General features: G+C 37.3%; 1 protein-coding gene across 1 annotated transcript; it reads right to left on the bottom strand.

The window, feature by feature from the left end:
• Positions 1-2,821: 2,821 nt before the first annotated feature.
• LOC109274906 (V-type proton ATPase subunit S1-like protein) lies at positions 2,822-25,677 on the bottom strand. Its single transcript, XM_019462854.2, has 7 exons — positions 25,527-25,677; positions 18,421-18,464; positions 18,103-18,164; positions 16,348-16,565; positions 10,546-10,596; positions 7,955-8,195; positions 2,822-3,559 (listed from the first exon to the last, which is right to left on the bottom strand). Exons 1-7 carry the CDS (start codon positions 25,619-25,621, stop codon positions 3,257-3,259), a joined length of 1,014 nt encoding a protein of 337 aa, XP_019318399.2. The 5' UTR covers positions 25,622-25,677; the 3' UTR covers positions 2,822-3,256.
• Positions 25,678-27,045: the final 1,368 nt, after the last annotated feature.

A 27,045-nucleotide genomic window follows, 5' to 3' on the forward strand; every position in this document is an offset into this window, starting at 1 on the left:
TCCAGGATCTTAGCATCCCCACTGAGACTAAGGAATCACAAATAGTAAGTATCTCTTACCTTCATCCACAGCCTGCAGAGGACAGCCACTAGAGCACTTTTCAAAAATGCTAGTGCTATGTTCCCAATGTATTTTTCAGTTCACTGCTATGACAACAGAAGTGTCCTCTGGGCCTTCACAGAAAATAGTTTTGGGGATGGAGAGAAGGACATGCATGATAAATCCATTCCCACATCCCAATTCTCTAAATTGCTAAATTTATTTTCTTCCTCTATATTATACTGATGAATTTCTGGTCTATTTCACGTAGTGCATGTCACTGTTGAGTCCAGATTTTAATCAACCAGATGAGTGAAATGTCAGAAATACTCCCAGCTGCTCAAACCAGAATATTTAACCCAAAATTCGGTAAGAGAACCTATTTAAAAAGTTCAGCCCAAACTAAAATTATACACTTCCCTCTCTGAGCTAGCACCTGCAGAATCCATTCCCCTCATGTATTCCTCCAACTCTTTCGTTGAATAAATTAGAAAAACCTTGTGATTTTTATTCTCCCATATTTGACTTTGCGATTGGTTCCCTGGGATATGCTAGAGTGTGACTCCTATTGCCTACAGACACTGAGGAAAACTGACATCCCCTGGCAAGGTAACTACCTTTGGTGAGGTCAGAATAGCTTCATTTCACATGATTGTTTCTGCTAGCAAGAAAAACTTAGTGGAATTTGGAATTCAATATCCTTAAAGATGTTTAAGTTCTCCCAAAGTTAGCATTCTTATTCCAATTTTCTTCTATTTTGTAATCGATGTGCTCATATTCATTAAGAGACCCAGCAAGGTGGCTGTGAATTCCACCCACAAGGCAGTTTACCAATGTGCAGAATCAGACCTGTGTGTCTGATCTGCAATATGTCAGTTCTTTGGTAAGAGGTAAGAGATCCTTGTAGATCAGTCACAGAAACTCTCTGGCTTTTTTTTTTTAACTATGCCTTGAGCTGTGAATGTTTTGTTTGTTTGTTTATTAGTAGGCTCCACACACAGCATGGAGCCCAACACAGGGCTTGCACTCACAACCCTAAGATCAAGACCTGAGGAGAGATCAAAAGACAGACACTGAATCAACTGAGCCACCCAAGTGCCCTGAGCCGTGAATTTTAAATCTTAAGCTATTATTTTCTTTCTGTAAGCCCTCCAGTACAGTTAGAAAGAGACAGCTTGGGTGCCTGGGTGACTCAGTAGGTTAAGCATCTGACTTCAACTCAGGTCATGATCTTGCAGTTTGTGAGTTCAAGCCCCACATGGGACTCTGTGCTGACGGTTCAGAGCCTGGAGCCTGCTTCCGATTCTGTGTCTCCTTTCTCTGCCCTTCCCCTGCTCACGCTCTCTCTCTCTCTCTCTCTCTCTCTCTAAAAATTAAATAAACATTAAAAAAATTTTAAAAAGAAAAAAAAAATAAAAGAAAGAGCCACCTTACCTTACAGGGTATCGCCCTGTATGGTATTATTATATCTAGGGTGACTATTTATCCCAGTTTCTCTAGCACCATCCTGCTTATATCTGTTACACTGGAATTGCCAATGACATTTTCACTTTTAAAAGTGTCTCAGTTGAACCATAAGTTATGTTTACCCTTCAAGTACTTTTGGCCTACCACAGCAATCATTTCTACTACCAATGGACACTCAAAGCGACCACAATGAAAATTTCATTACAGAATGACATGATCTTTCCTTTTCCCACTCTCTAATGCTAACAGAGTCCCCAATGGTTTTAGACTAAACAGATAAAATAATTAATCCTAGATTCCTATGTTCTTGAGGGTGTGTTCCCTATGATCAACTTTGGTATAAATAAGTACATAAATCAAGATTCTTAGTTATAGACCACAGAATTGACTGTAAACTCATTACCACAGCTGCCCAAAAGATTCAATTTCTCTGTGCATGACCTCTATCCCACATATTTCCCATCAGCTTTCTAAGTTTTGCGCAGATCACGTATGGAACCCTATTTAGGGAAATGCAATTTACTCTTTACAGATGATATCTCTTTAATATACAAGGCATGTTAGAGAAGCTTTGGTGAAAATCCAGAGCAAGTCGATCTTTAGTATCTATCAAGAACTGGAAAAGACTATAGAGAAATCCATACGGAAAAAGGTGGTTGTAAGAAGAGTAGTGGTAACTGCAGAATTTCTATTAAAGAAGAGTTGGAGGAACACTATTTCATTGGAAGGGAGTTTATGGGGTTTGCCTTGAAGCTGTTTGCATAGCAAGCACCCTGTTCTTAGCTCAGTTGTTTATTTCAGGTGGTACCTAGGAGGGTTAATGCAGGTCTGCACCAGACAAACGAGACAAGCCTGGCCACCACAGCCAGAAGGAAAACGTAAGAAACTCCAAGACTATTACCCCTCCTTCACAAATTGAACCGGACTGCCTCTGAACAGCAAAGTAAAATGACAAGACAGCCTTTGAATAAAGCGTTCTACCATATTGACAATACTCTTCCCTAAACGTCTCTGTAAAAGAGACTAATTTTTAAAACAAAATTGCGATATAATTTCTAAAAATACAAACTGTGATGGGGCACCTGGGTGACTCAGTCAGTTGAACATCCGACTTCGGCTCAGGTCGTGATCTCACAGCTCGTGGGTTTGAGCTCCGGTGGGACTCTGTGCTGACAGCTGGGAGCCTGGTGCCTGCTTCGGATTCTGTGTCTCCCTCTCTCTCTGTCCCTAACCCACTCGCATTCTGTCTCAAAAATAAATAAACAGTAAAAAAATTAAAAATACAAACTGTTACAAAATACTTAAAATTCAGAACTTCCAGATAACCTTTGTTTTTATTATTTCTGTACTTAGCACATCCAAACTGGCACAGACAAGGAGGACCAAATTTGTTTTCCCTGCTCTAAATGGCATCATTGGTTTTGGGTTTTGTTGCTGTTGCTGTTGTTGTTGTTGTTGTTGTTTGGGTTTTGGCAATTTTTTTTGTCTTAATTTGAAATACCCCTTTGCTTTCAAAGTACGTTTGGGGCAACAATCATATTTATTTCTGTGGGGTTCCTGGGATAACTTTTTCATTGCCTCAAGTAGTAGGCCAGTGGACGCTCCAAAATGTATTTTTTGCATGTATTTCCTTTTTTTTAAAATCAAGCCATAAGGTAAAAATTTTATATCATAAGTCAAAGAGGACACAACAGAAATCACTCCTTTCATTGGCCATTGTGGACTTCGTGAGGAAGAGGGGTCTGTGCTGTTACACATAAATTTTGCAGATCTGCTGGCTTCTCAGTTCATAGCACTCGACTCCCTGACTCCTCAGCAGCTCCTTCTCTTCTGCGGCATCTCGAGGTTTCAAGTGGGGGAAGTGGGCCGGAGAGGTGATAAAATCATAGTGCCGCTCCAGATATCGCAGGTAGATGAGCATGTGCAGAGCGTAGGCTAGCACCAGCAGCAGGATCAGGGACATGGCCAGGCCAATCAGAATTGCTGGTGAGAAGGAAGAGGCACAATCTCGGGCCTTGGCAAACTGCTTCCCCTTGATGGTAAAGCCTTGGATCTGTCAAGGAGAAAAAGCTGAAGTGACATACTCTTTCTCTCCTAAGATCTACTTGTCAGTTGGGCTGAGGCTTCTGGGCTCCTAATTAATCAAATTTAAGGCACTGGAGCCATACTTCACTGAATGCTTTGAGCACATGATCCAACAAATGTGAGTGTGCTTATGGGCACAGTGAAACAATTTTTAATCAAAACTGATCCAGATACTCTGCGATGTATGTTTACCATAATTAAGAGGCTCAAGAAGTTCAAGGCTCTGAAATAAAACCTCTTGTCATCTGATCCTCATAAATACTCTAGTTCATCTAAAAACATAACTTAGTGGTGTCACTAAAATTTAAAGTGCACTCAAAATTTTATAAACATTAGTTATAATTTCACAAAGAATAATACGTCTCAGTTCCTCTGCCTTTGATTCTGTTGACAGGATGTGGACAGGAAGAATCTCTTAAGAGTAGATATTGTGATTCCCAATGAGGCAAAATATAGCTAATAGTAAAGGCTAACAGTTACTGAAGATTTTTTATGTATTAGATATTGCCCTAACTCATTTAAAAACCACAAAAGCCTATGAATAAGTTACTGTTTCATGGACGAAGAAACTAAGGCAGGGAAAAGTTAAGGAACTTGCCCAGAGTCACTCGGCATTAAGTGGAGTGAAGTTATTTTTTATTTATTTTATTTATGTATTGATTCTTTTAAGTGCAATGAAGTTATAATTCGAACCCAGGAAGTTTGACTTCAGAGTCACTTCTCAGTTTACAATTCCACAGCTCCTGGTATGTTCTGTCTCTTCTTCCTCCAGACGCTACCTCCCCCTCTTTATCAGTTGTACCATACAGACTTGGTATTGTTTTTGGAAGCGCTGTATACCAGCCCTTGTTTTACATCTTGCCCAGAGCATGGAAAGAAGAGCTTTCTCATATGTGCAGATGAAGTGGCTCAAATAGTTGGAACTACAAGAGGTTCAAATCGACAACTGGCTCTGTATCTAAATACTGTCGCAGTGAAACAAACTGGGCCACAGACTACTCTAAATAAGAATGATCTTTTGTGGAAGGCAGCTCCCACACTTAGCTGGCTTTTGAAAAAGAATCCTACATAGCATCACCTCGGTCACCTAGTTGGTTTTAAAGGGATACATCAAAAAACTGAATTATCCATGAAGGCTTTAAGTGACAACTCATTTTTATGACTTAAGTAGGTGCTCTTGCATATTTTCATGCTGAAATGACTGTAGCCGTAGACTTTAGAGGCCTTGCTTGCCCAGTTATCTGTGCACTGGACTGAATCTAAAACAGCTCCTGAAGGAGACTTTTGGCCTGGTTTCTGGGATCCCTGGCCCGCCTTTCTATGACGAGGCAAAGTGAGGGGCACCTGGGTGGCTCAGTAGGTTTAGGGTCTGACTTTGGCTCAGGTCATGGCCTCACAGTTTATGGGTTTAAGCCCCATATCTGGCTGTCTGCTGTCAGCATGGAGCCCACTCTGGATCCTCTGTCTCTCTCTCGCCCCAGGTGTGTGTTCCCTCTCTCTTCTCTCTCTCTCAAAAATAAATAAATTAATTAATTAACTTAAAAAAAAAGGAAAGAAAAGAAAGAGGCAAAGGGTCCTCAAAGGGCTAGTGCCTGAAGAGTCAAGCTCTTGACAAAATGACAAAAGATGGCAACACTGAGCCTGCATTCCAAAGAAGCAAAAATTAGCCCGTGTTGAATAAATACACTCCTTGTGATGCCAGCTACGCTTTAGCAGTCCTTCAGTTTGCCATGCACGTGACATCACTCTGTACTTCTTAGAATAAGTCAGACGGGCAAAGCCATGTCTGTGGAATGCAGCCTTTTGTGTATGTACTTTAACCACTATGGACACCGCCACCTCTCGCCTACACTGAGCTCGCATTCCGCCATCTGCTTACATTCAGGATGGCCTAGAAAGGCCCACCTCTGACATCCACTGCTGTGTTCATCACAGGCTGCTGAAGACACTGGCACATGCGGCCCCAGACCAGGGATGAAAGTGCTCCTCGCAAGCACGTTTTCAGTAGTCTTACAGACTTCAAGAACATGTAACTGAGCGATTCTTTCATATACTAGATGCTCCAAAGCTTTAGAGCCAAGTCACTGTGCTGCTTCTAGCCAGGTCAGACAGACGGCCTCGCGGATTTGCGTAATGGCCTCACTGGTGGCTGTAACTAATCTTTTCTTCCTTTTTCTTAAGCCCCATGTCTTTAACCCCTTTTTTGTTTGTAAAATATAAAAAACATAAAATCTACCATCTTAACCATTTGTAGGTGTACAGTTCAGTGGTATTAAGTCCATTCAGATTATTGTGCAACTATCACCACCACCCATCTCCAGAACACTTTTTCATCTTGCAAAACTCAGCCATTAAACACTAATTCCCCATTCCCCTCTTCCCTCAGGCCCCTGCAAACACCATTTTATTTTTTTGTTTCCAAATATGACTACTGTAGATACTTCATTGAAGTGAAAGCATACAAATATTTGTCCTTTTGTGTCTGCTTTATTTCACATAGCGTAATGTCAAGGTTCATCAAGGTTCATTCATGCTGTTGCCCGTATCTGAATTTCCTCCCTTTGTAAGGTTAATATTCCATCGCACATATACACTAGGCTTTGTTTTTCATTCATCCATTGATGGACATTTGGGTTGTTTCCACCCATCTTTTGGCTTTTGTCAATGATGCTACTGTGAATACACAAATACCTGTTCAAGCTCCCGCTTCCAATTCTTTTAGTAAATACCCAGAAGTAGAATTGCTGAGTTACACGGTAATTCTGTTTATTTTCTGAGGGAATACCATACCATTTTCCAGAGAGGCTACACCATTTTCAATTCTTACTAGCAATGTACAAGTTTCTAATTTCTCCATATCCTTGCCAACATGTGTTATTTTCTGTTTGGGGTTTGCTTGTTTTTGTTTGCTTGTTTGTTTGTTTGTTTTTAAATAATAAGCATCCTAATAGGTATGAAGTGGTTTGTACATTTTTCAAAGTTAATTTCCGTACAGTGTTTCTGTAAGTCACCTTAAAAGTCACTTCTGAAACAAGGTAGAGGTATAAATCAGGCAATTCCTCTGTTCCAATCAGGCAGCATAATGTGTGAATTATTCCATGTGTTCATTATTACTTCCTGCCCTTTGTGCCTGCTTCTCTTTCTAAAGGGCAAGTGAGAGAAATCTATAAAATATATACTTTATAAACATTGATAAATACATCTGCATTATGTATGCTATAATGTGCCCTTGAAGTCAAATAGTCCAGAATTCAAACTCTGCCTCTAACGCTTACCAGTTATATCACTTTGAGAAATTATGCAACCATCATAGCTTCAGGCATCTCATTTGTAAAACAGGGATAATGACAACAATCTTGTGACATTATGATGAGGTTTGAAAACAAAGTATGTAAAATAACCACAACAGTGCTGGCAGACACAGAGGACTCAAAAGTAGTAGTTACTGTTAATCCAGGCCTGACACAGTCCTGGGTGTTGTCACATATCTTAGGCCATGATTTCTTTACATCCGTAAAAGAGAGGTCAGAAATTAAGAGGGTGAAGTAGCTGACCCAGGTAGGTGACAAGCAATTTGAAACCAAGACTTTCTTTCAAACGTTAAAATGCAAGGTCCTTCCCTATCCCAAACTGCCTCTCAACACCACCCTCTCCAAGCTGGGAGGAGAGGAAGTAAATCTATTTACTTTTGGAAAAGATTGGAAAGTGTACACAAAAGGGCAAGCAAAACCCTGCCTATTTCAGTGAGTTGGAAGAACAAGGGAAGTTTTTTTAAACAGGTAAACAGGACAGAGGAAGTTGACAGATGTCTCTAAGCCTTTCCCCATGCCTTTCCCCAAGTACTTTCAAGAGGATCTTCTGGGATAGTTGTGACTCCCTGGCTGACATTTCCATTCCTATGCTAACTACCAAAGCTGTCACTCAGGCTACAAATGTACTTCTTATCTGTCTGGATAGGATCACTGTTCCACCCCCAGAAGGAAATAAAATCATTGTCCAGCAGCTCCTCTCCCCAGAAGGGCCTCTCCCTCCAGGAAGTGTCAGTCACGGGACTTCACACCACAGCTTCACTCCACTTTCAACTGCTGGCATTCCTCATTGGTAGTTATTAGTGACTGCATAAATGTGAATGTAAAGGCAAGTGGGGAGGAGGCGTACGCGGTGGGTAGTGCACAGGGACAGGAAACATTCTATCCGATTCCATTTCAAAACTTAGAAGATAAAGAAAAAAAATACCAACATTATTTTAAAGGTATCCATTCCTCTTTTTTCCCTAAACATGTATATTACAGGTGTTTTCAAACACTGAGGTTTTTTGGCACCAAATATACAGGTGCACTGAGCACCTGTTTTAGTTTATTACCTGGAAATCAACAAAAGTGACCTCCCACAGGCTTGAAGTATCATCCACGTAGCTGGGCAACAAGAGGGCATCATAACGCTGCAGGCTGCTGACATGCTGGCAGTGGTAGGAATAACTCGATAGAGCATATATGCCAGTGGCATTAAAAGTTGCTTGGATCGAATTATTGAAAATAATCTCAACTCTGTGCAAACTAAACCAGCTCTGGATGTATGACTTTTTGTAATTGGTAAGGGTGAATCTGAAAAAGATTACAACAGTATCACTCCTAAAGCACTTGATTTTTGCTACACAGGAAATCATCTATTAACAGAGCAATTGCACCCTCTTTTGTCAGGTAGCAGAACTGGCTCAGTGAGAGTTTACTTCTAGTTCTAGAGAAGAGTTTCCTGATAGGTAGGAATAAAAGTGAATGGTACAAACTCCTTCAAAAAGAAAAACACAAAGAAACTTGTTTTATTTTCTTTTGTAATCAAAACTTGATTTTACTTTGCAAAAGGTTGAGGAAAACTAAATGGACAATAACACAGAATTAGTTAAATAAATAAGGGTCAAAACTAATAATAAAAGCTTTTACTGTGTCAAGCACCCTTCTATTATTTAACATGAGATACACAATATTATTACCCTCATGTCATAGGTGATGAATCAAGGCACAGTGGAGTTAAGGAAAGAACCTGTGCAAATTTACTCAGAGATTAGGTATGGGAGCAGAGCTTTGAATCCAATTTGAGACCAGAGCCCTTACTCTTAACCATTTTGGAATGAAATACTCTCTAGCAATAAAAAAGTTATAATATGTCATGATCATTTCTTCATTAAAAAAATGTATGACTGCATAGAAAAAATTCTGGAAGGACAGAGATCAAAATATTAATGATTACAAATGGAGGTTAAATTATGAATAATTTTCACGTTCTTTTCATAGATTAACATTTTCTGATTTTTCTGTTTTCTGGACATGCATTGGGCCCCTACAGAAGCAGACCCTGAGACAATGATGTGAATAGAAGTATTTGGGGAGGTGGTCCCAAACTTATTTGGCAATTTAGTCACTCAAAATATGTCAAACGGGAAAAAGAGAAATGACAGAGTAGAAGGCACCCCAAAAGGACACATTGTTAAGCAAGTTTCCACAATGGGCAGGTGGGGTTTGATGCCCATGGGGTACCCTGGGAGACAGGGTAGTTCACATGCCTGTTATCTGATCTGAGGGTGAGGGAGCTGGGGTGTTTATACACTTCTTTCGGTCACTGACTGAGAGCTGCTGAGGTAGGGATAAGAGGCAGTGGACCTCTCTGACTAAAGAAAGCTTTTAGGTAAGGAAGGGCTGACAATTCAAAGTTGAGCTGGTGGACTACAGTACTCTCAAATGGAAATGCCCAAAGTGACACAGCTAGGGTACTGACAGTGTCTGCCACATACCCTTATCATCAGAAAAAATAAGAATCGTAAAGCTAATTTCCTCTTGGGGAAAAAAGGTGCTATTCGAATAAAAACTATTCCTCATTCCTATATGAAACAGATATGTGTATTTGGGTTTGTATATATGTTTACTCACCTTGTGGGATTCTATTTTCCTCATAAAGTTTCTCTGAAATATGATGATATGTATTTTTTAAATTATGATCAGTGAAACACTAGTGTTCCATGACATGTAGACAAATATTCTGAGGAAAGAGCTTTCCGAGATAAACACAGGAAACATGAGGTTAATCAAAGTTACCAAGTGCAGGAATCTTCCTTAAGAGCATGTCTTCATAGTAACTTTAATTTTATACATTAAATTTAATAAATTTAAGTTTAATACAAATTTATAGTGTCAATCTCCAAGAGGAGGACATGGAGTGCAGTCTTTCTCAAACACATCTGGCCACAGAACCCCTTTCCTAGGAATCTTGTAAATATTTTTACAGAGCAGAAGTGTTCCATGGAACACAGCTTAGGAAAGACTACCCTACCACATCCTGCTGGTGTTTCAAGTAATGTTAAAGACACGGCTATTTGTCTCCATGAAAAGGTTGTTCCTATAGAAATGGAAACATTTCATTATTATAAGAAAAAGTATATAATGCCTTCAAATTGTGCCCCACTCCTGGAGCAGTTCCTAACTGCTTGGCAGATATATTCTTCCATACATAAGCAGAGCAAAATGTAGGCCTGTGTTGTCTGCTGGGAAATTCAGCTAACAGAGACCTTTTTGCTATTATTAGGTGACGTGTGATTCACTGTAAGGTATTATATAGAAAATAACTTCAAACCAGAGTCACAGCTTCGGAGCTTTACATATATTTTAGTCTTTGCTCAGAAGAAAAAGACTATTACATTCTCAGGTTCATGTGATTTCTAGGTCTTAACTGAGGAGGGAAAAACTACACAGATGCTTTGGTAGAAACTGAAGAAAGCATTATGATAGGATCCTACCATAAAATCACTGACTTTGTACAGTTAGTTAAGTGTGGCATTTCACGTGTCACAGTGCTTGGCACATAGGAAGTCCTTGATACTTACTACATGTTGAATGAGTAAATTATATGGAACTAAACTGGAGTGCTGAATTTATTACCTTTTAAAGTAGTATCCATACTTACCTTATATCAAGACCTTTGGGACTTTCAGCATCACCAAACTTCATAGATAAACTAAGAAAACAGAAAGAACATAATCCATCAAAATACAAATAACCTTTACATAACACTCTACTACAAACTTACCTCAAAATGGAACAACTAAAGCTATAAAACTTATAGAATAAACATATAGCAGTTTTGGAATCTTGGGGTAGCCAATGGTTTCTTGAAAAAAAAATAGAAGTATGAAATATAAAGAAAAATTGATAAATGTACTTTATTAAATTCAAAATTTTACTCTTCAGAAATACTCTTAACAGTGTTAAGAAACAAAAAAAGGCAAGCCACAGAACAAGAGAAAATATTCACAATACATATACACAAAGAACTAGTATCCAGAATATAATAAATAACACTAACAATTCAATAATAAGAAGGCAACCAACCTAACTTAAAAATGGGGAAAAGACAGGCACTTCACAAAGGAAAATACACAAATAGCTAATAAGCACATGAAAAGATGCTCAGCACTTCATTAGCTATCAGCAAAATATAAAATAAGACCACAATAAGATAAAAGCACCATGATACAGTAATTGAAATGGCTGAATTTTTTTTTAAGAACCTACTCTTAAGCTTTTAAAATCCATATTTATTCACACTTTTGTAAAAGTTAACAGGAGATTTCTGGGAGCAGAGACAGATTATTACTAACTCATAGCAATAACCATATTGGTTCCCCTTTTTTCTTAAAGAGTTTTTAAAAAATATTTACTTATTTTTGAGAGGGGAGGAGCAGAGAGAGGGAGACACAGAATCAGAAACAGTCTCCAGGCTCTGAGCTATCAGCACAGAGCCTGATGCGGGGCTTGAACTCTAGAGCTGTGAGATCATGACCTGAGCCAAAGTCGGACACTGAGCCACCCAGGTGCCCTGATTCCCCTTTTAACTGAATTCTTCTGCCTTAGAAACATGATGAGAGCCAGATATCATCCTGTACATACTGAGATTTTTAATACAGATGAGGAACACCAAAATTATGAATCTGGGAGTTTATATAAGAGGGAGACTGTGGTACCCCTTCACCTCCTGAGAGAGGAAGAAAACATTTGCTTCCATAGTGTCAAAAACTGTCCTGGAAACATGAAAAGAGAAGGGTACTAGTTACCTACCTCACAATGTAAGCAGATGAGTTTTATTAGCCTTTGAATGGGAGAAATAGCTCATCTTAAAGGAGACAAACGGCTGCATGTCTAATACCCATGAATGTAAATAATTATTTCTAAGAGGAAGACAAGAAGTCTCTCTGCGTTTCCAAACCCTGCAATATGTCCATGGTCCTGAGGTTCAGTACTCCTGACAGGTAAACAGTTTCTTCTAAGGAGATGAATCTAACTAAATTACTAACTAACTCCAAGGCTTATTTTTTAACCCAAGTCCCAGTAAAATTTGTCCAGAAATTGCTAACCATGCAGAAACAATAAAAATATTTTCTTTACAGTCTTACATTGACCATTCCAAGTGTTGGTGAGGATGTAAAGCAACCAGAACCTCCTCACACAAAGCTGGTGGGAAGGTAAATGGTACAAAAAACAATTTGGTGGTTTCTTAAAAAGCCAAACATACGTATACCATATGATCTGACCATTCCCCTCCTAGATACTTATTTAAGAGAAATGAAAATATATGTTCGTATACAGACTTACACATGAACGTTTAACACGACTTTATTTGGAAAGCTATCTAAAAACTGGGGCAAAAACCAAATTTCCATCAAGAGGTGGATGGACAAATAAGTAGTGGTATATCCATACTATGGAGTACTTACTACTCAGCAGTAAAAAGGAACATAACTTTGACACATGCAACAAAGCAGAAGAATATCAAAATAATTATGCTAAGTGAAAGAAGCCAGACTAAAAAAGAATATACACTGTATGAGTATATTTATATAAAATTCTAGAAAATTCAAACTCATCTATAATGATAGAGAGCAGATCAGTGGTTACCTGGAAGGGTGGGAGTGGCAGGAGAGAAAGATCACAAAAGGGCACGAAGAAACTTTTCAGGGTGATGAAAATGTTTGCTGTTTTGATTATAGTAATGGTTTCATGCGTGTACAAACACATCAAAATTGATCAAAGTGTGTACTTTAAACATGTGTAGTTTAGTGTATTTTATTATATTTCAATAAGGTTGAAAAATAAAAATGAGAAAAAGCTAAATAACTGAAATGAGAAAATGTGAAAAATGTAAATACAGAAAGGATGGTGCTGCATCCTTTTATATATTATATATTATAAATATATGTTATATAAATATATATAAATATTATAATATATTATGTATTATATATTATCTATATAATAGACATTATAATGTCTAGAAGTTATAACACCTCAACATATGCCATAAAACCAAAAAAGCAAAAGTGGGTAGCCATAAAATGTAAAATTACAAACTTGAAAAAAAACCCCACAAATATAATCTCATTAATTTGGTCCTACTTATCAAGAAATAGAAATGTCAGTGATTGAGCTAAAGTTTATCTTCATACTATCTATGGGGTAAGGGATATTTATAAAATAAACCTGGTAAATAAAGTCACTAAGAGAATTATCTTTATTTCCTAACATAATAAGCTCAGGCACCTTAAAAGCACTCATTTATAAATACTTTATAAGGTAATTTACTCAGTTAAGCAAGTCTCCAAAAGGCCTTTCTCTAATAATATTCTAATAGTTAACAAATTACTTAAAACTTCTAAGAAATAAATTGTACTCCTTGAATAGTATTTTATGAATTTGATTGGTTACTTACTCTAACACACATTTCTCTACTTCTTCCAAGGAATCAGAATAGCTTAGTTATCTATAAACTGGCTCTGTAGCTGATGAACTAAAATTCAAAGCAAGGCCACACTGAGCCCACCCTAACGGCTCCCCCCTTCTGATGGAGCAGCTCAATGGCCTCTATGCTTCTGACCCTGCAAGAGTTCTCTCCAGCAGTCCTGGTTTTGGTGAAAGCTGTTAACATGCTCTGCTGCAGAGTAAAGAACATACTTGATTTCAAGAAAGCAAATTCGACAATCATTCAGTGAGGCTCTTAACTGCCAGCCACGGCACCATTACCTGAGAACACGAAGGAGAAATACAATCTAGTAAGTCACTCAAAAAAGAGCTGCTTTTACTCTTCCAAGCGCCCTAACCTCCCACGTTTCAAACAGACTCTGAATTCTTCAGACTATAATTGCCTAAACTCAAAATACACACAGATGCTCAGATTATGCTCTATTTGTAGGGCTTTCACTATTTAAAAAGACTTCCGTAGCAAATCTGTCTGCCAACAATTCGCCTTTCCCTGAACATTTTGTTTCCAGGCACTAAAACAAGGTCATATTTTTTTAATCTGTGCTTTTGACCCTACATGGTTATGTCTTTATTTGGGTTTGTTCTTTCCATCACTCCCTTTCTGGTTCTTGAAAATAGAAGATTTCCTTGCCAGCACAGCAAATGCCCACTAATGTCCACAATTCACAGGAATGAGGGACGGACTCAATATCTGGTCCCTGCATGCTTAGTGTACTGGGAAGCCTCCCACTCATGCCCTTGGGTCGGCTGTCCTGGATGTGGGCACACTTGCCTGAGCAGTACTCCAGGAGGTGGGGGCTATTCACTCAGAACTTGTCCCAGTAGAATTATTACATTGGTGGCCAAGAAGAAAAGTCAGGTTCCACCCAATTATTCCTTTGTGCATTATGAAAACCAAAGCTTCCCTAGGTCCTTCCACCAGCAAACTAGGCACTATTTTACTCTAGTTTATCATTAGCATGTTAGGAAGGTAATACTACCACTTTGAGTAGCCCCTGACAAGTTCTCATGCATACAATTCCCCATTTGATTTTAATGGTTATTTTTTTTTGAGAGAGAGAAAGAAAGAGAACTCACATGCAATCAGGGTAGGAGGAGGAGGAGAGGGAGAGGGACAGAGAGAGAGAGAGAGAGGATCTGAAGCAGGCTCTGCACTGACAGCTCAGAGCTAAAAGCGGGGCTCGAACTCACAAACTGAGATCGTGACCTGAGCTGAAGTTGGACATTTAGCTGAATGAGCCGGTAACTGAGTCACCCAGGTGCCCCTCCCCATTTGATTATCATGATGCTATGAGATAGCGCCAAGAGAGAGGAGGTAAAATGCCACTATTAAAAACATGGTAGACCTCAGCTCTACTAGCAAACAAGCTGTATGGTCTTATCAAATTTCCTAACCTCTACGAAGTTTGATTTCAGATGGTAATGGTCTGTGACTCAGGGACTTTTTCACAATAGTATTGTAAGGAATAATAAATATTGTGCCCGTGAAGTCCTTGCTCTGTGCCTGATCCATGGCAAATGCTCCAGGTCTGTTACAATTAATAGATGCCATCACCTCCATTCACAGATATGATCCTATGGCAGCTCCTATTTGTAAAGTCACAAAGCTCACTGGCAGAACTGGGCCTAGAAGCCAAGTTGTCATTTTTTCTGTTTCTGGGTTCCCAGTGATCATTAAGATTTCTAAAGCCCAGCAAAAAAACTGTGGTGCTCTGATCTCCCCCACAAATATCCTGTGGTCAGAATAAATGGAATCAAGAAGGGCCAGTCAGCCACAGACAGGCAAGATGATCCCTAGGCAATCAGCCTCTCTCCAGGCAGCTGACCACAAATAAAGAGCCCTGTAGGGAATTAATTAGAGCCCAAGGAACAAGTCCTGAGCTCTCAGCAGTGCTGGAGTCTCTTTGGTAGTCTGTGCTGTAACAGAATAAACAAATCTGGGAGGACTCTGGATGCTTATACTTAGAATCCTCTAATTCTCTAATAAGAGACAATCATTCTGAATAGCAAGATGCTTACTAAAACTTGTAATATAACTTGTAATACTAATACAATCCATTTTCACCCATCATCAATAATTTTTAAATGAAATGTCAAGTTCTGGAGTAAAAATGCCACACACACACACACACACACACACACACACACACACACACACACACACACACAAATACACAGTATACATTAGCATTCTGCCCATCTCAACCAGGCCAGAACAAATGCAGACAATCTTCCAAAAGCCTTCATTATACCAGCAAATGTTGAAAGCAAGGAGATTTACCGAAAGCAAGTGGGACATGCCAGACTTACTCCTTCTTGACCAAAACAAATACAAGAAAAAATTTTTGCTCAGATGACTAAAAGCAGAGAAAGGTACTGGACATTGATTTCCTCCTTAAAAGGGATATTTGTTTAATCTGCTTATCTCAAATCAAAAGCAATTATTATAATCATTTTGAAGAACTGTTCTAAAGAATTCTCTGAAATTTGGCCATTCAAAGATACCCCTGCAAACTGGCAACATTCCACAACTTCAGAACACTCTCTAGAATTGGGACTCTTCCTTGGCTAGAGTCAGCCTTCATGGTTTCCCCCAGTAGAAGACGTAGGACTCGGCTTGCTGATACACGATTTCCTCCCTGCTGGCACAAAAGTAGGTGGACACCTCACATTTGGAGTTGATACCAAGCCTGGGGTCCTCTTCAGTTTTCAGAATGAGTTTGGAAAACCTCCTCTTTCACAACTCTGATTTTCCTTGAGGTATTATAACAAGAAAATAGCTAGGAAAAATAGTTTTTAAATTAATTTCTGATTTTTCTTTCATTGTAGATGTTAAACATTTCCTCAGAGATGTGTTTCAAGTTAACTACAAACAAACCTACTTCCATCTTCTGAAATGTCAGAAAACTCGAACGCCCAGTTAACAGATCACAATACCCTAATGGCAACTTACGTGGCACTTTCTTCACTGCAATTTGAGTTGCTAGTATCCACTGCTGCCTTCTGTCCAAAAGCTTCATCTGTAAAATCCAGCCAGGTCTGATTCTTAAATTTTATTGTTATTCTTTTGGCCCAGAAAAGAATGCAAGGAATTCCATCCATAGAGACATTAACTGGGCTATGATGGCTGAATGCATTCCAAGCTTGTCTGCTCAGAGTGTAGTTGAGAGTCTAGTTAACCAAATAAACAAAATTTAAGAGATGGATTTGTTTCCATGGTACAAAAGGCTTCTCAGAAGTAAAAGGATTAATTCACAACCTATTGAGTCTCTGATCTCTCCAGCTCCAGAGTCCATACTACTGTGGGACAAAGGAGACAAGTAGACCCATCTTAATCATAACAAGCTAAAATGACAGGTATGTCTGAAAAGTATATGAAACTAGTTCCACAAAGCACCCAAATTGGAAAGGACCAAATTGTTAAAAAAAAAAAAAGATCCAATTTTGCAAATGATAATATTAGCATTATAGACTTTAAAAAGTCACCAGCCTGGGAGAGAAAGTGGGGATGAATAGGTAGAGCATAGATTTTTAGAGCCATGAAATAATTATTCTGTAAAACACTATTAACAGTAATAGATAACATTATACATTTGTCAAAACTCATAAAATGTACAACACAGAGAGTGAATCCTAGTGTAAACTATGGACTTTAGTTAATAATAATCTATCAATATTGGTTCATCAACTTTAACAAACATACCAAACTAACACAAAATGTTAAATAAAGGGGAAACTGGAGTGGGGAGTGATTGAGAAAGCATATAGGAAACTTATATTTTGTTCAGTTTTTTTCTGTAAACCTAAAGCTGCTCAAAAAAAAAAGTCTAGTAATTAAAAACAAAAATTCAACATGCCATGAAAATCAGAACCTAAATAAAACAGGACTTTAAAATAAAGAAATTAAGATGTTAAACAAAAAAACAAACCAACAAACTAGAGGCTTCTAGATACCAAGCATAATTCTCCAGACCATTAGTGCCCAATAGAACATTCTGCAATACTGGATATGTTTAATATCTGCAGTGTCCAGCGCAGCAGGCTCTAGCTATATGTAGCTCTTATGGCACCAAATGTGGCCAGTGCAACTGAGGACATTAATTCTTAATTTTACTTAACATTATTTCATTTGAGTTTAAATTTAAATAGCCACATATGGCTACTGGCTACTGCTTAGGACAGTGCAGCTCCAGATCATTTAATATACATAAACTAACAGGGTATTCTAATATCATTCTTCATTTTATGAAACCCTTGCTGATTTCTAGGAAGCTCAAGACAATGCACTTTGGTACTTGACCCTGGAAGTCACAAAGGCAGGTCTATATCTGAAAGAAGATCTACTTATCTACATCAACCATTTCATACCAATTACTCCAGGATAAGTACAGATAAAAGAGAAATTAAAGAAGCAGCAGCAATCCAAGCTTACTAGTAACCAAAGATAAACCGTTACTATAGTGATCCTGCCTAGAAAGTAACAAAAGTAAAGCTGAATATTGTAATGAAAATATACAAGAGCAAGTAAAACTTTAGTTTTTTTCTTTACCATAAGACTATTGTAATGTATTCCCCCACCCAAAGCTTAAACAAGAATGTTAGTTATTAACAGAATTATTATTTATGTTTTCACAGTGGCTCCGACCTGATTGAAACATGTTTAATTTTTTTTTTTAAGATACAATCTAGTTTCCTAACATATCCATACCTGTGTGATTGGTACTGTTGTACAATTCTGGGTTTGTTTCATATCTCCATTACTCTGCAGATCTGTCAAATAAATGATACGAATACAAAGGCTAAATGTAACTTATTTATTAATATAACCGAATGACAATAAAATGCTAAGCAATGTGAAATATACCAGGCTTGAGCCTCTTCTGACTGATAATTTAGAATATACTAGTTCAAGAGATTTTACATAAGAGACTGCTGTTCCAATCACCAGTGTTCAGGGAAGCCCATGACAGACAATAACCTTCTCCTCAACCCTTCAAGGAATCATAAGGACAAATACAGATCTTACCGTTTACAACCACTTCTTTATTTGAAGATGTCTGAGAGATGAAACTAGAAAAAAACAAAAAGATGCTGAATAGCTAAATTTCGGATTTTATAAGAAGTTTGAAGGAGGATATCTCAGTTTATGATACATCAAAGTAGAAGGCAAAGTACCTGTCAAAACTGTTTACTTTTCCATAGCAAATTTCTGATTTTAAAAAGTAATACATGTTCTTCAAAGAAAACATGAAAAATTCAGATTTTTTTAAATTTATAAATATCAACCCTAATCCTTATCCAGTGAATATTATTATTGAAGGCCTACTATGTGCCAAGCAGTGTGCTAAACACTGAGGTTTAACCAAAAATAACCAAATAATAAACCAAATAGTCAAACAATAAAACATAATAAAATATTTTACCATGAAATTTTATACTCCCTGTACTCAGTATATGAAAGCAAAAATATTCAATCATTTTTATTAAAAAAAAAAAAAAAAAGATGCACTGGGAATGCCTGAGTGGGGTTTGGGCGTCAGACTCCTGATTTTGGCTCACATTATGATCTCACCATTCGTGAAATTGACCTCCATGTCAGGATCCACACTGAGTGTGGAGCCCATTTGAGGTTCTCTCTCCCTCTCCCTCTCTCCCTCTTCCCCACTTGCGCACTCACTAGCTCTCTCAAATGAAATAAGCACTTTAAATAAATAAAAATTTAAAAAAGACCCAATTGCCAAAAAGCTATTTCTGAAAATTATGAGGATGTAAATTTTTTTAAGTTTATTTTATTTATTTTGAGAGACAGAGAGAGAGCGTGCGCATGCAAGAGAGGGGCAGACAGAGAGGGAGAGAAGGAATCCCAAGCAGGCTCCATGCTATCAGCACAGAAGATCCAGATGTGGGCTGGATCCCACCAACCATGAGATCATGACTTGAGTCGAAATCAAGAGTAGAATGCTTAACTGACCGAGCCACCCAGGCACCCCTAGGATATAAATTATAATATATATCCTTCTGTTGTTTCACTGTACACACACACAAACACAGAGATGCACACACACAACACATATAAGTTACTTTTTATAATACTTAAAAATAGTGCAAATTTTTTTCCACTTAAACGTATATCACAAATATTTTCTCATGTAATTATATATTTTTCTTATGTAATTTTTAAGTTTTTATTTTACTTCCCATTAGCTAACATATAGGGTCATATTAGTTTCAGATGTACTATATAGTGATTGAATAATTCTATATCACCCAGTGCTCATCATGATTTTCTGATATAATTTTGAATTCCATGTTAGTATTTATATCATACAAATGTATCCATTTATTTGACCGAATTCCTTTAAGTATTTAGATTGTTTCCAATTAATAAACAGTACTACACTAAGCATTATTGTAGATTGTTTGTTCATATCCCCAAGAAGTTCCTTAAGATAAATTCCTAGAAGTGAAATTGCTAACTTAGAAAATCTACACATCTTTCTAACATGGAATATTATAAACACACATAAATATAATCATGGAATATTGAGAGCACACACATACAAACAGAAAAACAGAAGTCCTCTTCCCACCTGCATGTACTTGTACCCAACATCCAGCTTTAGTAATTATCAAGTCATAAGCAATCTTTTTTCACTTATGAGTTCACCTACTTCTCCTCTGAGGTATTATTTTGAAGAAAATACCAGAAATTATTTGACTTAAGTATGGATGTCTAAAAGATAAGGACTTTTAAAAATAATAGGCCAGTTATATCTAGAAAATATCAATAATTCTTTAACATTAAATATGTCAATTGCTTAGATCTCTAATTGTGTCATAAATGTTATAAAAAATTTTAGTTTATTGTTTATTTTAAATTTTTCACAACTTGAACCTATAGTATAGGAGAGTGCAGATTAAACTCTATACTTAAGAGACTGCTAAGACCTGTATGTATATATGATATTACATAAACTTAATATATTTACAATTAGGGATATATTACATATCATTATCCATATGTAAAACATAATTTTAGCTAAAGAGTTACTAAATCTGTATCACAGTAAAGTGCTTTAAAATGAATTACACGGAACCAATTACAAACTGAATGTACCATTCTCTTGGTAATACAGTTTCTATTAACTAATGAGAATTTCTAAAGAGGACAAATAACTGACCATGATATGTACTCATTGCTATTAATAAATTCATGCATATATACAACTTTTTCTCACTTTATCGAGTTTACTGAGGTATAATTTAAGTACAATAAACTACATTCACTCAGTGTGTACAATCCGATAAGTTTGAGCATATGCATACCACCATAATAAAGGTACAGAATATTTACATCACACAAAAGTTTCCCTATGCACTTTTGCAGGAGAGAGATGTTCCCTCCATTCTTAGCCACAGGAAAACTAAAGACTTGGTGTCACTTTAGATTAGTTTGCATTTTCTAGAATTATAAATAGAATACTACATATTCTTTAGTGTTTGGCTTTTTCGATCTTAACACAATGATAGGGATTCATTGATGTTACATATGTCAATATTTCATTCCCTTTTATTACTGAGAAATATTTCATTGTATGGATATACCACATTTTGTTTGTCTGAACATCCACCAATGGACAGATTTAAATGAAAGTAATAATGTAAATAGTAATATATTGGAGGGCTGGAGGGGATAAAGAAAGAAAGGTGAGGGAAGTGTTGGAGACTAAAACTTTGTCAATAGTAATTGGAAGTTGTTAGATAATGTCTAAAATGTATTATTTGAGAAATCCGCTATGCATATTTTAATACTGTGGTAGTATCGTGGAGTGTATGATTGTTCCCAACTCCCTGGAAACAATCCCAGAGATGGATATATCCCTGCCCTTGGCCATATACCTTGCAGCACCTCCCTGTAGGTGGAGAAGATTCCCTGCCCCAGAGTTAAGTCTTGGCTATGCATCTTGGTTGAGACAGTGGCATATGAATGGAAGCAATAGTGTGCCAGTTCTCTAGAAATTTTCAGAGGTATTGCATGTGTCTGCCACCTCTTGCCCTTTTCCCTCTGCCAAGACAATGGCATGCCCAAATAGGGGTGCTCTTTCAATCTAGGTCTTGGAATGACAAGACATGGGAAACAGCTAGAGCAGGGCTATGACAGCCCACCTGTAGCTATCAACATGTAATATGAGTGAGAAATAAATGTTTGAGATCATGAGATTCTGAAAAGCTGGAGTTGTTTGTTACTAAAGATAAACTGACTAAATTTGTCTAATTTAATCTTTTTAAAAAGATGCCTTCCTTTAAAAATTTATAAACTTGTATTCTGATTTATAGTAACTGTCATTTGAGTAGGGTTAGCATGAATCAGTCCTCTGAGCCCAATTACACCTAGGACCATTAAGAAATTTAATTTCCTGTAAATTTACTTTAATTTTCCAATCAGTAATCATGTAACCACAATAGAGATGTGCTTTAGCTAAAAGATCTCTATCTTACCTAAACTCCAAACTCTGTAGTGAAAGTTACAAAGTAACTGAATATGTGAAAGAAACACTAATACCCAGGCAATACTGCTTAAAGAGCTTCAAGCTTTCCAATAACATCATCATACACAAACAGACTTTAAAATTTAACTTGAATCTCGTTGATCAAAAAATCATATATCATGATACAGGGTTAAGTACTCAATCTTAAAATGTCTTAATGAACAAAAACTGAAAATTCTGAGATATAGTTTACCTAAATGAGATAAAAATGTATTAAGTCATTGTTACCAGGTCACTTGGTTCTCGTCCCAGATGCATCAAAGAACTGGAGACCCAAGACCAGACTGGGGAGATAGAGTTTACTGAGTAGATCCGTATAGTACACTTTCAAGAGTGAAAGCAGATCAGAGCCGGAGCAAGGCTGGCAATGGCACCAAGAAGCTCTAGCTGCATCCTTTTAAGCCTGCTTTCTGCACATGTAAGTTTGGCTTTGATTGACACTTTAAAAAAATGTTTATTTTTGAGATAAAGAATGGGAGAGAGCAGGGGACGGGCAGAGAGCAGGGGGACAGAAGATCCCAAGCAGACTCCATGCTGACATCAGTGAGCTGACATGGGCTTCGAACTCACAAACCATGAGATCAGGACCTGAGCCGAAGTCCAAGGCTCAACAAACTGAGCCACTCAGGTACCCCTGATTGACATTTTTGATTGACAGCTGGTGGTTATAACGTATTTTGGCTTCTGCGCATGCACCTACCCATGATGCATTCTGTGATAATTGTACTTATTTATGTATTGTATATTTACGAGTGTGTAACGAGTTTTTGTTCTGACCTTAAAGGTTCTAAGGGTCAAGTTACACCTTTTGTGCTCATTCTCAGCGCTTCAAAGTCCCCTTATGGCTTTTGAGCCAGCACTGTGGCTAGGCCTTTGCTGTTGTGTTTAGCCCTTAGACTTGGCTCTGAATTTGGTGTTAACCCTCAGGGGTGGCTCGGAAGGTGTGGCCAGCATCTGCTTTACCTCTCCTAGCTCATGCCTAACTAACTGCCTAACAATTTGTAAATATAGTATCTGGTTTGCAAAACAGTTTAATATTCCTGAATAAAAGTATATGAATGAATGAAGGAAGGAATGCATGGATGGATGGATAGATGAATGGATAAGCTACCATACTGATAATATGCTTGGCTTGACACTTTGCTCTACTCATTAAGAATTTCCATGTGTTCGCAAATGAAAAACTTTTAGAAGACAACACAGGCTTATTTTCATTTCAATGAATCTATGGTCGTGAATATACAATAACACTGCTATGCTTCTTTTTTAAAATGACTGTAATTTAGATATGCCTTTCCCATACCCATAAGGCTAAATTAATCAGGATTTATGGGATACCATAATCTCAACTAAAGATAAAATCTATATGCATTTTCACATCACTACATAATCTCTTAACTAAAATAAGAGCTAAAGAACTACTGGTTAAAGTTACCTATGTGAATAAATTGAGAAAAGCTGGTTAAAAAGAAATTTAAAAAATAAAAAAAATAAAAAACCTACACTGTCTCTAAAATATTCAGATCCTTGTCCAGTAAAAGAGATCTCTGCAATACCTTTGAAAAGTAATCAAGAGCCCTAAGTTTGTGGTGAGTGGCTTGTGCCATATTTTTGATACAGCAGGTAGTCCATCATGAGGCTGCCAAGAATGCCTTCACGAAAGTGAAGGTGAAGCAGCCCCATCATGGTTCTATTCAGGATGAAGACCACATTCCCACCATGACCTCTAAGGCCCTGAAAGACCTGCTAACTGTGCTCCCCTCATTTGGCCTATTCCCCTGACTGTTCTAGCCAGACTAGCTTTCTTTTGTTGAGTTCCTTGAATGCTTCATCTTCCTTTCTTCTCTCATAAAAGTTTTAGCCTTGTTATTCCCTCTACCTGAAATGTTCTCTATCCTCCCCTTCCCCCTACCTCCTGGTAGTATCCTCCAAATACTGCAGATCACAGCTTAAATGTCACTTCCTTAAGAACACTATTCTTACCATCTCAGAGCAGTTCAGATCCCCCTATTTATATGTGCTCATAGCCTCCCATACTTTTCTTTCACAACATGACTCACATTTGATTAGTGAGAGAAGCTCCCCCACTAGACTTAAAGCTCCATGAAGGCAGGGGCTCTATCTGTTTTAACCACCACGGTAGACCCAGAACCTGGCACAGTGCCTAGCTATTTAAAAGCACCAAGTGTTAAAAGTATATGTGTTACATATATGAATAAACTAACAGATTGATGAATGAACAAAGTCTGACAGGGAAGGGGAAAATAGGAGATCACACAGGAAGCTGTGTGAAAAGAAAAATATTTCCTTTTTGTTCAAGGAATTGCTTAAACCCAATTTGAGGAAGCGATATGTAAGGGAAGAGTGGTGACTCCTAGTCTCTCTTAAGCCCAGGAAACAAGTACTAAGCTTAAAATACAATCAACCTTCCTAGAGATGTAAGAACCTTGAATTGACCCATAGGACTGAAAGGTATTTTAAATTTCAGATCCATGATTTGAAAGACATTCATAAAACAGCAAGTGTTGTTTCTTTCATAATGAATTAATATGCTATATTTTTAGATTCAAATGATCATTGATTAATGTGATTTCTAGGATCCCTTCTGAAGCTAAGATTATTTAAACCTAATAAATTTGCTTCAGAAACAGAATTGGGACTTTATAGTACTTGCTGTACATTTTACCAGTGTAATATAGAAATCAGTCATTTCTGTATAAACAAGGTAAGGAAACATTACTAAGCTTTAACAATCTAAGGAGTACAGGTCACCTATTATTTGAAAATGAACTTAAAGCACTGATTTACAAACAATGGGGAAAACAAACAGAAAATGCCTGTACTTCTAGTTTTTATTAGCTGGTGACAAAGATTCTTTAACACAAGTTCTGGCAGACCACCCTGCGTGGCAGTTCACACTAAATTCCCTGATGTATTTGTTGGGATGGCACATAATAAGTAATTAGGAGATATGACATAAGTTAACTGCTATTCAGATTCTGAATATTCTCCCTTATATATAAATCTCTATAGTTTCCCTTATATGGTATGGAAAGAGCCAAAGGGACAAAGGAAACAGAAATAGAAATTTTGCTTGTTAATTTTAAACGGTATGTAATCTAAACAATTACCATCTCCTACCAGCTAAAATGATTCAACACCTTTTCTTTGAAGGACAGGTTATATATTTCTGAGGTTTTTAAATTCTTCCTTGTTCCATTCTCTCATAATAATGGCAGGAGAAAACCACAAAATCAACATTTACTTGTAAGTGTAAAAGAAACCTGAACACTGATTTGAGTCATTTTCTCATAGATACATACTTTGATACACAATACAAATATTTCTTGTGCATTTTGAATAACTCTTGCCTCTTATAATAAAGATTATATTTTCATCTCTTATTTATAAACTCTGGTTCAATGATTTTATTAGCTACTGAATGATCTAATCTAATATATCCAATTTGAATTATAAACAAATATAGCTATGCAACAATAAAAAGAAATTACAGAACCATCTAGTTCCACCCTTGCAATGAAGTTAACAGATGCACTGAATTTAAAAATGTGCAATTACTCACCTTACATTCTTCCTGGCAAGTATCTGGTCAAAAGTTAGAGAAAATCCCATACAAAAAAAAATGAGTGAAAAACTAAACAAGATTTTTCTTCCCATCAAGAAATTAATCAGTTTCTTCTAACCAAGCACATCTCCTAATTCATAAATGCAAACAGGGCAGAGGCAGTACTTTCCCTGCCTTGTGACTGACAACATATTCAACCAATAAAAAAACCATGTTCCCAGGATGTATTATGTGGGGGAGAGGGTGGAGGGAGGGTCCTGATACTGCTTAATTTAGAGTATAGAGTGAAATCAGTGGGTCTATTTAAGATGTTTGCTTTTTCATGAAAAATTATTGGGGAGCAGATTTTCAATTAACCTCTTTTCAGAAACTGGCATTGTTGATACTCTAACTCTTAATAAGAATCTCATACTGCTTTTCAGGTAGCTATTAAATTGCCCTCAAAAATCTATAAGATCTACATTATTACATGTATTTTTCAGGTGTATAAGTGAGTAAAAATCTCTGAAACTTATCTAATTTTACACGTGTCCTAGTTCACAGTGTAGTGTTAAATTCATGATTCTCCATGTGTTGAGAGATATGGAAGGTAATGGTAAAGAGCACTGACTTTGGAGTCATACAGCCCTCAAGTGCATTCCCAGCTCCAGTTTCCTCATCTGCTGAGTGGGGACCAAAGTACTTAACTCAAAGAATTGTTGTGAAGATATATTGAGGTCCTAAATAGCCAAATCTATCTTGGGAAAGAACAAAGCTGGATGTATCACACTTCCTATTTAAAAATACATTGCAAAGCTACAGTAATTAAAATGGTACAGTACTGCCATTAGAAACTGACATAAAGACCAACAGAACAGAATACAGCACCTAGAAACAGATTCACACATACAGTTAACTGCTCTTCAGCAAGGGTGCCAAGAACACACAATGGGAAAAGGACAAATGGTGCTGGGAAAACTGGATATCCACATGCAAAAAATGAAATCAGAGCCTGATTTCACACCAGACAGAAAAATCAACTCAAAACAGATTAAAGACTTAAAACCTAGATGAAACCACGGGGCAAATCTTCATGACACTGGTCTTGGCAATGATTTCATGGATATGATACCAAAGCACAGACAATAAAAGCAAAAATAGACAAGCAGAACTACATCAGAATAAAAATCTTCTGTACAGCAAAGGAAACCATAAACAGAGTGAAAGGCAACCCACAGAATGGGAGAAGATATTTGCAAAACATATATCTGATAAATCATTACTTTCCAAAATATTTGAGGTACTCTTACAACTCAATAGAGGAAACAACACAAATAACCCAACCTAAAAATGGGCTTGAATAGACAGTTCTCCAAAGATGACATACAGATGGCCAACATTATATAAAAAGGTGCTCAATGTCACTAATCATCAGGGAAATGCAAATCAAAACCACAAAGAGATATGACTTAATGCCTGTCAGGATGTGGAAACAACCAAAGTATCTGCTGATGGCTGAATGGATAAAGAATATGGA

The sequence above is a fragment of the Panthera pardus genome, unplaced genomic scaffold, assembly GCF_024362965.1.
Source record: "Panthera pardus isolate Hobbes unplaced genomic scaffold, ASM2436296v1 HiC_scaffold_2, whole genome shotgun sequence".
NCBI lineage: Eukaryota > Metazoa > Chordata > Mammalia > Carnivora > Felidae > Panthera > Panthera pardus.